Source organism: Simochromis diagramma, unplaced genomic scaffold (assembly GCF_900408965.1).
Source record: "Simochromis diagramma unplaced genomic scaffold, fSimDia1.1 OVJJ01000514.1, whole genome shotgun sequence".
Classification (NCBI taxonomy): Eukaryota; Metazoa; Chordata; class Actinopteri; order Cichliformes; family Cichlidae; genus Simochromis; species Simochromis diagramma.
In genome coordinates this window covers 2,548,910-2,565,890 of record NW_024387346.1, presented here as the reverse complement: position 1 = coordinate 2,565,890, position 16,981 = coordinate 2,548,910, and the positions used below count along the sequence as shown (strand labels likewise).

Below are 16,981 nucleotides of genomic sequence, written 5' to 3'. Positions count from 1 at the left end.
TGTGTGTTATGAATAAATCTAAATCAAAACATCCTACTTTGTCAAAACATCCTACCATAGCGTAAATTTATAGTAAACCTTACGTGGTTTATGCCTCCATCGTACATATGTATAGGTAGGACGTTCTGACGGCCAAATCACACTATCAAAACGTGCTTCCTGCTTGTATTTATTTAGGTACAAGTATGTAGTGCAATATTACTTTCTTTGACATAACAACGGAGAGGTTTACAGGTTTACGCTGTACGCCAGTTTACAGAAGTTTAGAAGCACTAAATCAAGACTTGAAAGATGACTTCAATTGAGACTCCAAATTGGAGTATTTTTGCACAAAAAACAAAATGCATGTCATGGTTTGCCAGGGCAAATGTGGGGGGATGTGGGGAAGGAGGACCCAAAATGCAGGACTCTGTGCGATGAATGCAGTGCGTTTATTTACAGTGAAGTAAATAGTACACAATCAATAAATCCCCGTGCGTTTCCAACTCCCGTGCCGTGTCTTCTCCTCAGTGCTCATGCTCCGTGTCTCCGCTCCCATGATACGTGTGCTCGCTGCCCTCCCGTTCCCGCACTCCTGCTGGAAAATCCACAGAGGCAGCCGTTAACACACAACTAAACAGCGACAGACTAGCATTCACTGATTTGGCTGAAAACACTGACGGGTAGTCACTCAACAATCCCGCCGGAGAGAGCTCCACCACACTCTAAAGTAGCTCCCCCGACGAGGCTTGATCAGCGCCAGGTGTGTGTGAAGAGCCTTGGATGTGACCGGTCTGCTGGCAGGGCCACACCCACCAGGCCTGAAGGTGCCTATCACGACCGCACCCACACACACCTGCCAATACACAAACAGGGAGCACAGGAACAGCAGCAATGCAGAAGACACACACCTCAAATAATAATAATAATAATAATAATAGTCCACACTGCTCACGGACCCCGAGTCCCCGGATCCGTGACAATGCATGTTAGCTTGAAAAGTTAACAAATTAACAACAGCTTAAGGAAAACAAGAATCAACTGTAATAAAGAAGTAAAACATATAACACTAACCTTTTTTTGCACGCACGAGATCGGGGTAGAATCAAATAATAGGCGTGTACTATTAACACAGAAATCATGGCCGTTTTGAGTTGTGCGCATGCGCAGTAACAAGTTACTTGATAGGTGGGGTGTTTTGTCAGAACACCGGTACTGGTTTTATTTTTTTGTATTTATCCGCGACACCTTAAAAGCCGGTCCGTGAAAATATTGTGGGACATAAACACAAAAAGGTTGGGGATCGCTGCCCTAGACGATCCTTGATAGAATAGAATAGAATAGAATAGAATAGAATTCAACTTTATTGTCATTGCACATGCACAGGTACAGGGCAACGAAATGCAGTTTGCATCCATCCAGAAGTGCTTTAGTGATATAGATATATTACAATATATATTAGCAATAATATAGATATGTGAGTATATTACAGAAATGGGTCTATTATGGTATGTTATAATGTACACGGTATGAAGTATGTTGTGAATATTCTATAACTATAAGTATGTACAGGCTGTAGTGAGTACAAGCTATGTACAGGCTATGAACAGGATATAAATATGAAAAACTATACAGAATATGAAATAAATAACTTTACAGAATCTGAGATATACAGCTATACAGAAATGGGAACTATGCAAGTTGTAAACAGTTGTAGGATTAAAGATTATCGAATGTACAGAATGATTATTTACACAGAGCTATACAGTAGTGCAGTTAAGATAAGTGAGGGTGTAGATAGTTTCTACAGAGGCTATATAAAGTGCTAGTGGTTGTGAGTGGTGGTTCAGTCCATGTTATTATTGTGTGTTTGAGGGTACAGTTGTCCATTGTGGGTGTGTGTATGTTCAGTCCATGAGTTTAACGTGGGTCAGATGTCAGGAGGCAGAGTTCAGGAGTCTGACAGCTGTGGGGAAGAAGCTGTTCCGGTACCTGGTGGTCTTAGTCCGGAGGCTCCTGTGGCGCCTCCCAGAGGGCAGGAGGGTGAAGAGTCCATGTGATGGGTGACTGGGGTCTTTGATGATTTTCCCAGCCCTTTTCAGACACCGCTTCCTGTAGATGTCTTTTATGGCAGGAAGTGGTGCTCTGGCGATGCGCTGGGCAGTTTTCACGACCCTCTGCAACGCCTTCCGGTCCGAGGCAGAGCAGTTCCCGTACCAGACTGTTATACAGTTGGTCAGGATGCTCTCGATGGTGCAGCGATAGAAGTTCACCAGGATGTCTGAGGACAGGTGGTTCTTCCTCAGAGTCCTCAAGAAGAAGAGGCGCTGGTGAGCCTTCTTGACCAGCTTGGAGCAGTTGGTTGTCCAGGTGAGATCCTCGGAGATGTGGACTCCCAGGAACTTGAAGCTGCTCACACGCTCCACAGCCGTCCCCTTAATGTGGATGGGTGGATGTGGGTCAGCATTCCTCCTGTAGTCCACGATGAGCTCCTTGGTCTTCTCGGTGTTAAGCAGCAGGTTGTTTGTGTCGCACCACTCAGCCAGACGATCCACCTCCTCCCTGTAGGCGGCCTCATCATTGTCACTGATGAGGCCAATCACCGTGGTGTCATCTGCAAACTTAATGATGGTGTTGGAACCATCAGCAGGTCTGCAGTCGTGGGTGAAGAGGGAGTAGAGGAAAGGGCTCATCACACAGCCTTGTGGTACACCGGTGTTCATCGTGATTGTAGATGAACAGCGGTTATCCAGCCGGACATGTTGGGGGCGGTTGGTCAGGAAGTCCAGTAACCATTTGCAGATGAGGGAATTGATGCCCAGGTCTGTCAGTTTCCTGATGAGTTGTGAGGGGTGGATTGTATTGAACGCTGAACTGAAGTCTATAAACAGCATTCTGGCGTAGGTGTTGTTGTTGTCCAGGTGTGAGAGGACAGAGTGCAGTGCGATGGAGACTGCATCCTCTGTGCTCCTGTTCTGGCGGTATGCGAATTGGTGGGGGTCCAGGGTGGGGGGGAGACAGGATTTGAAGTGTGCTAGGACTAGCTGCTCTAAGCACTTAGTGATGATGGGGGTGAGTGCTACTGGGCGGTAATCATTGAGGCAAGATGGGTTGGAGTTTTGGGGTATCGGGACGATGGAGGTGGATTTGAAGCAGGCCGGTACCACAGCGTGGGCCAAGGACAGATTGAATATGTCTGTGAGCACTCCTGCAAACTCCCCAGAACACGCTCTGAGAACACGCCCGGGGATGCCATCAGGGCCTGCAGCCTTGTGGACATTGATCCTGCTCAGCACCGCTCCTACATCGGTGGGGGAGAGAGTCAGAGGTTGGTGGTCTGGCGTCATGTCTGCTTTGGTTGTGGTTGTGGGGTTCCCTCGCTCAAAACGAGCATAAAAGTTGTTGAGCTCGTTGAGGAAGGAGACATCAGAGGATGCGGGGGAGGGTTTGGTGGTCCTGTAGTCTGTAATGGTCTGGAGTCCTTGCCACATGCGTCGGGGGTTGGAGTTGGAGAAGTGTTCTTCTACCTTCTTTTTGTAATGGTGTTTGGCTTTTTTGATGCCCTTCTTTAGATTAGCCCTGGCTGTACTGTAGGCGTGTGCATCTCCTGACCTAAAGGCAGTGTTGCGGGCCTTCAGGAGGAGACGAACATCCCGGTTCATCCAAGGCTTCTGGTTGGGGTACATGGTGATCCGTTTCTGGGTGGTGACACTGTCTGTGGTTTCGGAGATGTAATCCAGTACAGATGAGGCGTACTGGTCCAGGTCTGTGTGGGTGAACATATTCCAGTCTGTGTTTTTAAATCTGTCCTGGAGCACTGCGTCTGTCCCCTCTGGCCACACTTTAATTGTCCTCACAGCAGGTTTCACACGTTGGATGAGTGGTGAATACCTAGGTGTGAGGAACAGGGAGAGATGGTCCAATTGTCCAATGTGGGGGAGGGGTGTGGCTTTGTAGGCTCCAGCCAGGTTGGAATACACATGGTCTAAAGTCTTGTCTCCTCTGGTGTGGCAGGAGACATGTTGGTGGAATCTGGGGAGGACCGTCTTTAAGTTGGTGTGGTTGAAGTCGCCAGCAACAATAAAAGCAGCCTCGGGGTGTTTATTCTGGTGTTTGTTAATGGCTGCAGAAAGTTCTTTCATGGCCAACCTAGCATTAGCGTCGGGGGGTATATACACGGCAGTGAGTATGATCGAAGTGAGTTCTCTGGGGAGATAATAAGGTCTGCATTTGACCATTAAAAACTCCGCATTAGGTGAGCAGTGACTCTCAGTAGTAGTGGAGTTCATGCACCAAGCATTGTTAATATAAATGCACAAACCTCCACCTCTGGTCTTGCCGGAGTCATCTGCTAGCCTGTCGGCTCGGTGTGTGTGGCGTCCTGCTAACTCGATAGCATTGTCCGGGCAGCTGTTGTTCAGCCATGTTTCGGTGAAAAACATGACATTTGAGTCCATAATCCGTCTGTTGTTAGTGATGGAGAGCCGTATCTCATCCATTTTGTTTGCCAGAGAACGGACATTGGCGAGAAAAAGATGTCATAGGGTGAGAGGCAGAGGGAGCCATGATTCCTTTCAAGTCAATAATTATTTGCTAATATATTTGAATCGTTGACTGTTTAGCTTGACTGTGAAGTTAAAAACAACATTGACGTCCACATTTTTTATAAATAATTTGGACAAATCATTGATTTAACAATTTTAGTTCCTCAAGGTATTCTTCAAAATCCTCGTGCCCTGCATGGATCAGAAGGCTCATTGGATAATTCTGAGGAGATCAGATGTGAGGCATGGTAGCTATTGATACGCATTCATACTCAATTTGACAGATCAATCTAAACAAATACAAATTAAAAGCAGAGCTCAAAAGCAGACAGTAGTGCCTCTTTAATGCTTTCCATGCACTCTTTATGCTGTTGATTTATTATTCTCATTTCAGTGATTTCCAAATAGGCCCCGTGTGTGTTGGCACTAAATTGTTTGCTTCTATCAGATTTGCCAAAAATGTTTTTGGCAAACTTCATTTTTTACTATAAAGACCAAATTTTCTATGATCAGCTCTCCAAACATAAAGAGAACCTGTTACTTTTAAAATGTTCTAACTTGTATTATAAGTTATCCTGATATCATCATTCGAGTTAGGCAAACAGAGGTAGAACAGAAGAGAGCACATGCTGTTTCCAACACTGTTGTTTACTGTCGTGTTCCAGTCAAACAGGGACAAATCTGGCCTCAATATGGCTTATGTTTTTATTGAAGAAATCCTCCTCCTTGTTTAAATGTATTATTTACATACATGATCCCCTTATTATTCTGGCACAAGTCTCAGAGCTCCAGGAAACAGTGTGCACTGTACCAGTTGCAGCCCATCACATCACAAATCAGAGCTTTAGATGAGTAACAGAAAACCAAAGCAACGAGTTTTAGCCTGATTTCATGCATTTATGTGACAGTAAAGAGGGCTTAAATGTTTTATTTGGTACCCTTATATAAGGGACAAGGCTGGTAATGCACCATTCACCTATTGTTCTACTGTCAATAAACCCCGTGAAGATTATCTGAAAATATCGGAACCATCTGTGTATACTGGTTCATGTTACACACGTTTTATTTCGAGTCAGTCCCACATACATCAATCTCATCACCGTTGTTGCTAGGCAACCAAATATGTATTACTCCATGAGGAAGTGCTTTTAAAAGGATAAATTACATATTTGGGCCATTTTTAAAGATTTACGTACTCGAAAAATCGGTTCTTGGATGACATGAAGCAACACAACTGTAATCTATAAAATTATAAATATATATAAAATTAAAGATTTATTTATTTAAATGATTAATTATTATGGAACATATGCTTTGTACAAACTGAATGTATACCAGTCAAGTACATTTCATTTGACCAGTTCTGTGGTGATCTGGTGATTAAGTGTATGAACACTGGTAACAGAATAAAATGTTTTACAACAGTACATGTAATCAGATTACTTATTCATCATTTTGGGCATAAATATTTTTGAGGTGGAAGAGCAGCATTTTTGAGACCAGCTGTTGTTTTTAGGATATTTCTACCATGTATGTATCCAAGCCTGGTGTTGATTACTTTTTAAGATCACTTGATTTTAGAACTGATTTAGCTCGAGTTTAAATACATTTCTGATACTGTCAACACATAGACAAGTAGCTTTAATTATGCTATTTCATCTATATTTGGCAGTGATCACAGCCCTCGGTAAGGCAGCCAGGCGACTCTCCTGTAGTGAAGGTGTGTGTGTTATCTGTGGGCCACCACACCTCCTCAACACACCATGTGTATTCTGAGGGTTTAGATGGCAAAGCAAATCCCTCTATGCTGAAAGAGCAGTGTGAACATACTCTCATAATACAATTAGGTCTGCTCTTCTCTATTCTAAATTAGTAATAACTAAGATGTGATTGATAGTCTTTGAGCTTTAATTCAAAAATGATAAAAACACTCCATTTATGATTACAGATATTTTTACATAGTTTCTCCATTTTCACAGACTCACAAGTAATTGAACAATTGACTAATGACTAGGTCTGAGGTAAGTCCAAAAGCCTGAATTTGCTTTTGATGGAAAATGTCATCAAGAGCTTTGTCCATGGGAAGGAGGCCAAGGTTAGACAAGACGGAATAAACCTAATCAAGAAAAAAAAAGGCTAAATCAACATTTTGGTACAGTGGGTACAATGAGAAAAAAAGGATACCTTAAGGACACCTTCATGTATGAAAATATAGAGGGAGTCGATCTGAACCTTTAGTGTAAAGAACAGTAGAGTAAAGAACAGAAAGGCCAGATTAGAGTTGGCTAGAAAACATTTTAAAAATGTATTTTTCTAAAACAAAATTCATTGAACAGATGAAACAAACATTTCAACTTGTGATAGACTGATGGGAGGATAAGAGTATCAGGATGGAAAGGAGTGATAAAAGATGTGAAGAATACTACCTGACCGGGATCACACCAGGACCTGACCAGGACCTGACCAGGACCTGACCAGGACCTGACCAGGACCTGATCGCTGGTGTACAGGGTTATACTCTCACATTCAGTATAGTACATTCAGGCACTTCATATGGCAAAAGCATCCCAAGAGCTCCTTCAGGCCAACAAATGGAGTGTTTTTAAATGGGTGAGTTAGTCAGTCAACCTTAACCAAATTAAGATTCTAGTTCAGACAGTTACTGACTGCAAACGCTTTAAAAAAACACAAAGACACTAAGAAGTCAACGTTTAACTGCTTAAATGAAAGCTGCAAGTTTACACTTTGCTCACATTTCTTCTTCACTCCTGGTTTTGACTCACAGTGGGTTTCTAAACCACTCTGTATTTAACCATTAATTATTATTGATCTCTGGCTCTTTTCTCCTCACTCCCCAACGGTCACAGCAGATGGCCCCGCCCCTCCCTGAGCCTGGTTCTGCTGGAGTTTCTTCCTGTTAAAACATACACATCTTACACAGACATACATGTGAACAAAGAATACCTTGTCTGTGTGTCGTGTGTGTGTGTGTGTGTGTGTGTGTGTGTGTGTGTGTGTGTGTGTGTGTGTGTGTGTGTGTGTGTGTGTGTGTGTGTGTGTGTGTGTGCGGGGTCAAGATGGCGCCAGGGAGTCCAGCAGTTCACTCAAACAAAGGGCTCTTATACTTAACCAGATACAGAGTAGGTGTCCTCCTATACCATAAATCAGTAAGAGAAGGTATGACCTCTCTCATGACCTTAAGATGTGTGTGTGTGCCAGAGTGCTCTGGGAGGCACACAGAGTCTTTGCAGACTGCTAAGGATCAGACCTCTATCATTATGCAATCGATTATAAAACTCTAAGAATATATGAGTATATATTTCTAAGCATAAATGACAATCAACAATATAAACCTAACACACGCCACATGATCTTGTATATTGTATAAAATGAGAATAACATACTAGGTACCCTTAAGTACCATTTTTCAGTGTGCAAGATTAATGTTGTGAAGGTATGTAGTTTCACTCAAAACTAACAAAATTCATCTATTTAGTTCATTTCGGGCCTGTTCAGGCAGATCAGCTGATCTCAGTCCAAGTTAGATGATGGCTCACATTTTAATAGATTCCTTATGAATAATTTTAGGGCTATTTAAGCAACTTCAGCCTACCCACAGTTCCTGAGCGTCTGCATGCAACTTTGCAACCCACGTCCACCCCAGCTCCTCTTTTATGGTATTTTTAACTTAATCAGTGTGATTGATGCCTGCTCTGTTCTGTGTCTGCACATGGAAGGAAATGTCTGTCTAAAATGTCAAAGTAATCTGCTCCTGAAGCCAATTTCATCAGGGGGTTTTTTTTCTGAGTCTGAGTCTGTGTTCAGCGGCATGTACACGGCAGTAGGCAGCCAGATTAAACATCATTTTTTAACAAAACATTGCTGGTCACATCATTAATATTGAGGTAACAGCAGTCTGCGGTGGGTTAATGCCACTTTTTTTACCACTAATTGGAAAATTAACAAATTAAAATAATCTAAAAAATGAGATAACATGAGTCAGACACTGTTTCGCTTGGTTTAAAATGTAAACTCACATATAAATTCATAACTCACATTTATGAGCATCAGAAATAGTTCAGTAAAGACTTCCACAGACTTTGTCTGTTAAAAGTGATGTATAGGACTGAAACATTTGGTACATTGGAGAAAAAGATTTAACCGCTTCCACTTTTGTATTACGAAAGACCACATTAATTGTAGGTTTGCATTTATTTTTCTCTCCAGGTACAAAGTTCTGGTGTCTTCTGGACATTGTACCGATTAAGAATGAGAAGGGCGAGGTGGTTCTTTTTCTCGTGTCCCACAAAGACATCACTGACAAGAAGAAGGAGCAGGACCCTGAGCAAGGACCTGAAACTGGTGAGTTTGTATAAAAGACGCCAGCTGGCACTACAGTCGTGGCCCAAAATTTTGACAGCGGCATGGCTGCCAAAAGGACATTTTTATTTATTTGCCAGAAAATCTATGAAATCCTTGTAATTGTTCTTTATTATGTTCTACAAACATGTAAAAATAAACAAGGAAAGACAGACCTAAACTAATTAATCCAAGACAAACATCAATCAATCAAATTAATCAAAATGTATTTATATAGCACATATTAAAAACAACAAAGTTGACCATAGTGTTTCACAGTCAGTAAAAGCATGAGACAATTAAAACAACACAATAAGAAAACAGGGCAGGAAACAATAAGTGACAACACAACAAGCCATAACATATGCATGAACCACGTCTGCAGTTTAATAAATCCAAATATCAAACAAATTAAGATGCTTTATTTTGATATTGAAGCTTATTCTTTTCTGATTTCATATTTTTTGTAATCTCAGTGGTAAATTGAGTGTGATTTCAACCCTTCAACCTCCTCATGTGGATTTTATTATTTCTCATTATTGGTGTGTAATATTGCCGTGGTTAGCGCCTCAAGGCAACTTGAGAATATCTGTCCCAGGCCAGTAGAATGGCAGTATTCGATAAATAACATGAAATTTGCATAAAGTAATATCTGTTCTGTGTTAGGGATGTCCCCATGTTTATGTTTCAATTCATGTCAGCAGTTATCTAGTTATGCTGCCATAGTGTGAGCCTAATTTTAATTACTCTTCACCCGTGGAAATGGTGAAAGCAGGCAGAACATTTGGCCCTTCAGCTTTTCAGTTCCGCTGCAGTTATTGTCATTTCAAGCAAACAACAATTAAGACATCAATTAATAATTTGAATTGCTTATTTCCCCAGTGTAAATCTCACTAAGAATCTGTCAGTGTACTGAATTCATTAATATTAATGACTTCCTCGTATTAGATGTACATTGAGAACCAGATTACGCACACATTTTGAGAATTGGTGAAAATACTGAAATGTGAAGAGCGAGGCTGCAATTTTAATTACTAGGTAATATTTGCATGTTAATTAGAGGCAGACGGCTTGATTTGTGCCCCTTCTTCAAAGACACCCGAACCCTGTCGCTTTTTCACTGTCACCGTGTCACGTGAACACGCTTGCAGTTCATTTGTTGTGAGGCGTGTAGCAGCGGCATGACATAGGACTACTTGGAGTAGGCATAGTAGGCTAACTATAGCGACTGGGAGCCACGGCGGACAACACGGCAGCTCTTTCCCTTCCCAACCAGTCGGGTAACCCATGAATCGAGTGAAATTATTCTGTTTGCCCTCTAAGACCAACCTGCAATTGTTTTGTTGTGAAGTAGCCTGTCAGAAACTGCACATGACAAACTTTGCCAGCTTGCCCCCTCCATCCATCCATATGGATAAACAAAAAAACGACACATTTAAAATGTAACCTAAACCATTTAGGCAACCCCACTCTCCATCAATTCCGACCTTTTTGCATACACTATTGAAAATATCACGTTATGCTATAGGCTACATGCCGTTAGGCAGAGGGCTCTTTTGAGCCCATTTTTCGTTACAAATTTTAGGATGATCTCACGGAAATCTGTGAATAAATACAAAGTTTTCAAACTGAAGTCAGTGACGGGAAGACATCACACTTTTTAGAGATGGAACTGCAGAAAAACCTAAAACCTTGACATGATTATGAATAATAGAATTATGGACGTTTCTCCGTTTTTGTGGATTAGCCTTTCCATAACTAACGTCAACTACTGTCCTACTTTGGTAAGATTGAAATTAATGTCTTTGACTGTCTTTAGTAGGTGTCTCCTGTGAGAAAGTTAGAACACCGTCCAACTGTCTAAAGATGCAGTCTTTAGCCTAACTGGTTGTTACTGACTCAGCGATGCTCGCAGACATTTACGCACTGTGTTGTGACCTGATTGTGACAGAACAGTGACGTTGTTATTGGTAGTTTGAAGGGTACGGTGTTGGGGGTGGTGCATGTTAAAAGTTTTGAGAAGCACTGGTTAGACATGTTAATTTTTTTTGGTGTAACATATTGGCAACATTAACACATTAATTTGCTAAAGGAAAAATAGGCAGTTCCCAATTGCCTGTGAAAACGACCATTCTGCCCTGTTCTTGTAATGACCACAGTCAGTCTTATTCGTTCTCATACATTTTGGTCTATTTATTTACTAATTTCAGCAAGCATAATGCCTAGGAAAGAGAGGCTGAGAAAGGAGAAAATAAAAGTCAAATTGCATTTAACCTGTGCGATTTTTTTATTATACAAAGAAAAGGTTTTCCACATATGCAAAAAGTGCCCTTTTTTCCCCCTGGAGCACTTGTCCCCCAAAATGTCTGTGCACGCCACTGGAATCAGTTATTGGCAAGTGCAGCGTCCACTGACATTAAAAAGCACATCTTATAAATAGCTTTGAATCATTTTTCTCTGCACACGACATAAAGAATCATTTCATTACTACTGTTATGCTGTATGGGTCATGCTACCTTTGTACACTTTACTGTTGTACATATCGAACGGAGGAAAGGGTGATCAGGTCAGCCTGCATATCCATTTGCATGCACTGGTTTGTTTACATGCGTGAATGTGCTGGAGAGGTCAAAGCAAATCAGCACATACATCGATTATTTTAAAATTGTTTTTTCTAACATTGGTTAGCCAGTATCAGCCACAATCTCTCTAAATACTAAGAAAACGTGCTTCCTTCTTTCAGCATAGGATACAATGTATTAGTCCTTTATCAATGGAAAGAAGATCACTGTGGCTGACAGTGATGTGGCTCACAGAAATTGTAATTAATAATAAGTTTTAATGCCTTAACTTGCTGATATGTTATGTTTGTTTCTGTCACTTCTATAATAACATCTGGTTCTTGTGAATTTGTAGCATTGCATAATGAATATGTATACAAACCAAGAAACCTGCCCTAAAGCAAGTCAACCCACCTCTATCATTTCTCTTTCATTGTTTGCCCATGTGCTTAAAGAACATAGAAACAACAGCATAACCTGGTACCTGACCATTAAAAAGGGGCATAATTGTATTTTTCTCAGGGCAAACTTTATTGATTGACCCTTGCATCAGGAGATGTTTCTCTGTGCTTCAAACAGGTGTACAAAGTAAAATATGTGAATATCTTGCAGGTTTGTGTACTGCATTTCACTGCAAGGTGTGAAGAAAAACAGCAATCCAGCACATTTATACTGAACTAAAGCTTCCTTTTAACCTTGTAAATGCTGTCAGCATATACTATAATTTCAGAGATGAATAGCAATCGTCTAAGGAGACCAGAAGAAAAGTAATCAGAGCACTCGAGATGAAGTGGAAATATTCAGAGTTGGAGGGTTTTTTTCTTAAACATTGCTTTTCAGAGCTGCTGTTTGCAATGCTTCATGGTGGGCTTACCTTCTCTGAAGTGGCACCACTGCTGTATGAAATCCATGTGATTTTCTCTATGTCATAGAAAAGGGAGTTATTTTCATGATGTTAGACTGCTCATTTAACACAGTCCTAGTATAAGAGAGCTGAAGAATTATCACAATAACAGTTTAAAGCATCTTATTGAAAAGTTTAGACACGTGCTACCCTGGCAGCCTTTTAGGAATGATGTAAACGATGGGAAATCTCAGCTGAATTCAACAAAAGGATCACTCTTTTTACCAGTGCAAGCAAGTGCCTCACTTTTTACAATCATTTATTAAAGAAATGCATAAAGAAAATCATGAAAATCACGAGTCTGATGGGGTACTGTCATCACCCTGCCCGGCAAGCTAACAGGAGGGCCTCGTGGACGCCTGTGAATGCGACAACTGTAGGTGTATCTGTTCAAACTCACCGACAAGTTTGAAGCTCAGTGAGCTCGGCCTCAAGGTCAGGTGTCACACGCCATATTTTCTACATGAGGTAACTGAAAAACTGACATCATAGGTATATCTGCTGAGAGGTTGAGGAGGAACCACTGGCTGCTGCCGGGATTTTTCCTTGCTGGTGAGGGATTTGGTAATAAAAAGCTCGAGTTTCAAACTTTCAAATGAACAAAATGAGAACTGTGGGTTTGCAAAAGATTGTGAAGAATAAGGCAACATGTCACAAGTGTTTCTGTGCGCTGAGTAAACATTAAAGACGAGATTTTCATCTTCAAACTGTCCTTTAGACACGAAGGGGAAAACAAAGCAAAAGGCTGACGGCTTTAAGCAACAAAGTGCATTCAATTCATCCTGTGTCTCAGAAACTGCTTTCAAGGAGACGTTTCTGAGACTTGTATTAGCAGCTGTAAAATTATTCATTCGCCCTTCTCTGACCTTGAGTGCTGATATCTTTAAAATTAGCAATAATGTAGCTCAGGAAAAAACGGCTACGTACTCCCCAGATTAAAATTTCTAGGGATAAAAATATCTGCAGCTACACTTTTGCCCAGCTAACACGCCTTCTTTTTGTATATCTGTCAAAACAGGTGCTGGTGCAGCTCTTCCCTCTGACACAAAACACACACCTTGTTAAGGCCGTGTGTGCGTGTGCGTGTGTGTTAGTTAGTGATGGTCCTCTGAATAACCCCATGCTGTATATGTGGAAAGAGGCACAGATGCTTTTCTTCATACACTATCTGAACCGCCTGAAATCCAGCCAAGATATTATGTACAAATCAAATTTGCTTGTTGAAAATGAAAATGATTTGGTTACTTGGGTGGGCACTTTCCAGCCATGGTTATAATAAATCATGTTATGAACAGGGCAACAGTTGAAACAGGACATTAAAAGTGGAAATAGAGGAAATATTTTCTATCTGAATAATAGCTTTACAAAGAACAACTCCTTTAATCTTTTTCTTAATCTATCTGTTGAGCCCTCAGCACACTCGGTTTCAGTCCTTTTCTCTCTTTTTTGATGATGATGAAAGTTATGATATGAATAAGATACTTGGTGGGTCTTGGTAAATATTACTGATTCTGTAATCCAGGTCAGGGAGTACCATTCAGAAGGCTTCATCCTTTTTCATGTATCTCAACAACAGTTCATTCGGTTCATGAGATTACAAGCGTCCCATATAGAGTTATAGGTCGGGTTAATATCCAATCCTTAACAAACCCTAACCCAGATAAACTTTGACCTGGACCCGGACTGGGGTGTCAAACTCATCGGGGGCCACATACATCTAGCTTTGATCTGAAATAGAGCGAAACAACAAAATTTCTCTTTCTGTCAGTGTAAAGATGTTTAACCATACAGTTAATTCTATCCAATATATGAAAAAGAAGCAACCTTCCATCAGTCCATCTCAGCTTTTCTAGTTTTTCACAGACTCTGTGAGCGTGTCCTAAACAGACCTCTTTACTTTATGTTATGTTTTCACAGCCTTACACGTACAAATAAAAAGATAGCAGTCAAAGCATTACTTCTGAGCTATGAGTGCGCTTTAGTTGGCATGCAGCGGATGAGACAGAAACTGGTTTAAATTCCTCTCGTTTCTTGCATCAAAGCTCAGCATGTTTCTGTCTCCTCCACAGATGACGAAACGGGTCTGGAGGTGCATCAGGTGACTCGCCCTCCGGGCTTCAACGCCAATCGGCGCCGCAGCAGAGCTGTGCTCTATCACCTGTCAGGACACCTGCAGAAACAAGACAAGAGCAAGCTCAAGATCAACAATGTGAGTTTCTCTGCTTTTATATTTACAGCTACATCTACATGACTGAGGTTTCTCTGTGTGGTTAACATCTTTCTGCAGCAACCCATGAAGCTGCCACACCAGCGTCGGGAGTTTCCTTACATGTGAAACAAGCTGCACACTAACAAAGTCAAGAACTTTTAGTTAATGTATTTCTTTTTTTCCATTAACCATGTCTGCTGTGGAGGTCCCAGAATGAGGACAACGCTGTAACGCTCATTAAACAGCATATAGCTCTGACTGTATGTCTACCTTTGCTTGCATCAAATGTTTTTGTTACATGTCAGTTTTATGTGAGTTATTCCAGTCTGTTCAATCAGCGATGTGGACACAGTGAAGTGTGGAGCTGTTGCTGACTAATTCGAAGAGGTTTTTTTGGATAAACATCAAGCGTAGGGCTTGGGTGGGTTAGCAGTATTTCCACTATGTTTACGTGAGAAGCATTAAATTTAGGAATGTAAATTCACTGGCTGCAGGCTAAGTTTGTGGCCAGGAATATTCTTTTCATATTAGAATAAAAACGAAACATGTTTGGATGCCAGAGGAAGTGTTATTGTATGCCAGGCTGGCTCCAGACTGCCTCTCATTCAGTCATTAGCTTCACACTTGGGACTTTGGCACTGGTGATGACACTGAAGTGACAGAGTTAAAAACATGAGTTTACTTTATTCATGCAAAACTTTTAATTCACATACATGTTATGCAGCCATGAAAAGATTCTCCAAAGACTGGAGATGGGAGAAAAAAAAGGTTATTGCCTCATTATGATGAAAGGCAGTCAGTTTAATTGCTCCCCTAGTTGCAACAGCAGTCCCTGAACTAAACAACGGGGAAGCCACTGATAGCATAGTAGCTTGTATTATTTGCCTTAGCATGAGTTCAGACTGAAAAAGAGTTGAGCGTTAAAGCAGTGCACCCGGCTGTTGGTGCAGGTGTGTGGTTTAAAGTAACAGAGACAACACAATCCAAATATTTCAGCTTGAGTTAATGATTGTGTGTCAAAAAGCAAAAGATAAAGATAACCTTTATTAGTCCCACGCGTGGGATATTTGTTGGGTTAAGGCTGCCGACCTTTGCCAGCGCCATCTTACCCTCCGACCATACATACATTACAACATCACATGGGGAAGACAGGTCAGAGAGGTATAACAATGGGAAATGCACAACATGAGGAAAGATGAGGAGAAAAAATAACTCCTCCCAGACTGAGCTCCAACAGGGAGATCAGTTTGAGAACAGAAAAAAACACCTCAGCACATGAATCAGCACATCTCACAACGTAGAAGACATAAGAGTGAGTGTAGGTCTGTGTCAGTGTACATGCATGCATGAGAGTGTGTGTGTTCCATGTTTAGCTGAGAGAAAGTGTCCCTTAACCCGGTTAGGCAAAAGTCAACAATCTTCGGTCGACACGGGCGACCCTGAATGAGGAGGGAGAAAGTCACAACACAGTCTTGTTATCTAAAGGAGAATTGTTATTCCCGTCAGCTTTTGCCTTGAGCATCCAGCTGGAGTCAGGAGGCCTGCATGAGATGAAGATGGTAGTTGTTTTGGTTAGTGCGAACAAACTGCTTCCAATTTTACAGTTCGTCTAATGTCCATCACTGGTCACCAGGTCTCTCAATTCCTGTTGTTCTTCTTCAAGATGTTATCCATATAGCAGAGCCATGAGCTTCTCCAAGATCATATCCATATTGCGTTCAAATCAACACAGTCTGAGTACACACAGCCCTGCTGTCTATCATGTCGGCTAGCCTTGTGGGATTTTGAACAACTGTAGCTGCTTCTTGTTCTTCGATAAGCCAGGTCCAAGCCAGCTCCAATCAGCCAGAACTCTGTTATTATGGTTCCAAATTGGTAGCTGTCGTTCAATCTCCTCCATCGAGAGTGTCGTCAGACACACGATGCATCCGACCATCGAGTATCCAGCAGCAAACGTCTCCGCAGGACAATCAGGCTCTCCCAAGCCCAGAGTTGTCAGTTTCGTTAAGGGACCAGTTGATTAAATCCATAATTCTTCTTTAGGTTTTAGGAGAACAAGTCTGGGAGACTCTCTTAGGGTTAGAGAATAAGCGAGACTATACAAAAGACATGAGAAGCCAAGCAGGAAAGATGAAGGAGAGGGAGAAGGAGAAAGTGCGACCACCTCTGTCAAGAGCCAAGAGAAGAAGAACACTGCAAACTGACAACGAAATGTTATGAAATGGGAAATTATCATTACTGCTCAGTCCTGGCATCACAGGAGATGATGATTATGGCTGTGTGTTAGTGAGCTGACCTCTCTGTAGGTCTGCTGCAGTCCAGCGGGCAGCGCACACCCTGACAGATGGCGTGAAGGACAAGAGGACTATGCTTGGTTTTGGTTTACTCCGTGGTAAAGCAGATCTACATTTAGCTGATGTCAGTG

At 41.6% G+C, this 16,981-nt stretch overlaps 1 protein-coding gene across 1 annotated transcript in view; it reads left to right on the top strand.

Annotated features, from left to right (window-relative positions):
* The window catches only part of kcnh3 (potassium voltage-gated channel, subfamily H (eag-related), member 3), a 179,696-nt gene that overhangs the window by 120,679 nt on the left and 42,036 nt on the right, over positions 1–16,981 (top strand). Inside the window, exons 3-4 of the mRNA XM_040006774.1 lie at positions 8,751–8,885; positions 14,417–14,556. Of these exons, the coding sequence (XP_039862708.1) occupies positions 8,751–8,885; positions 14,417–14,556 (275 nt within the window). The remainder of the gene's footprint in view (positions 1–8,750; positions 8,886–14,416; positions 14,557–16,981) is intronic.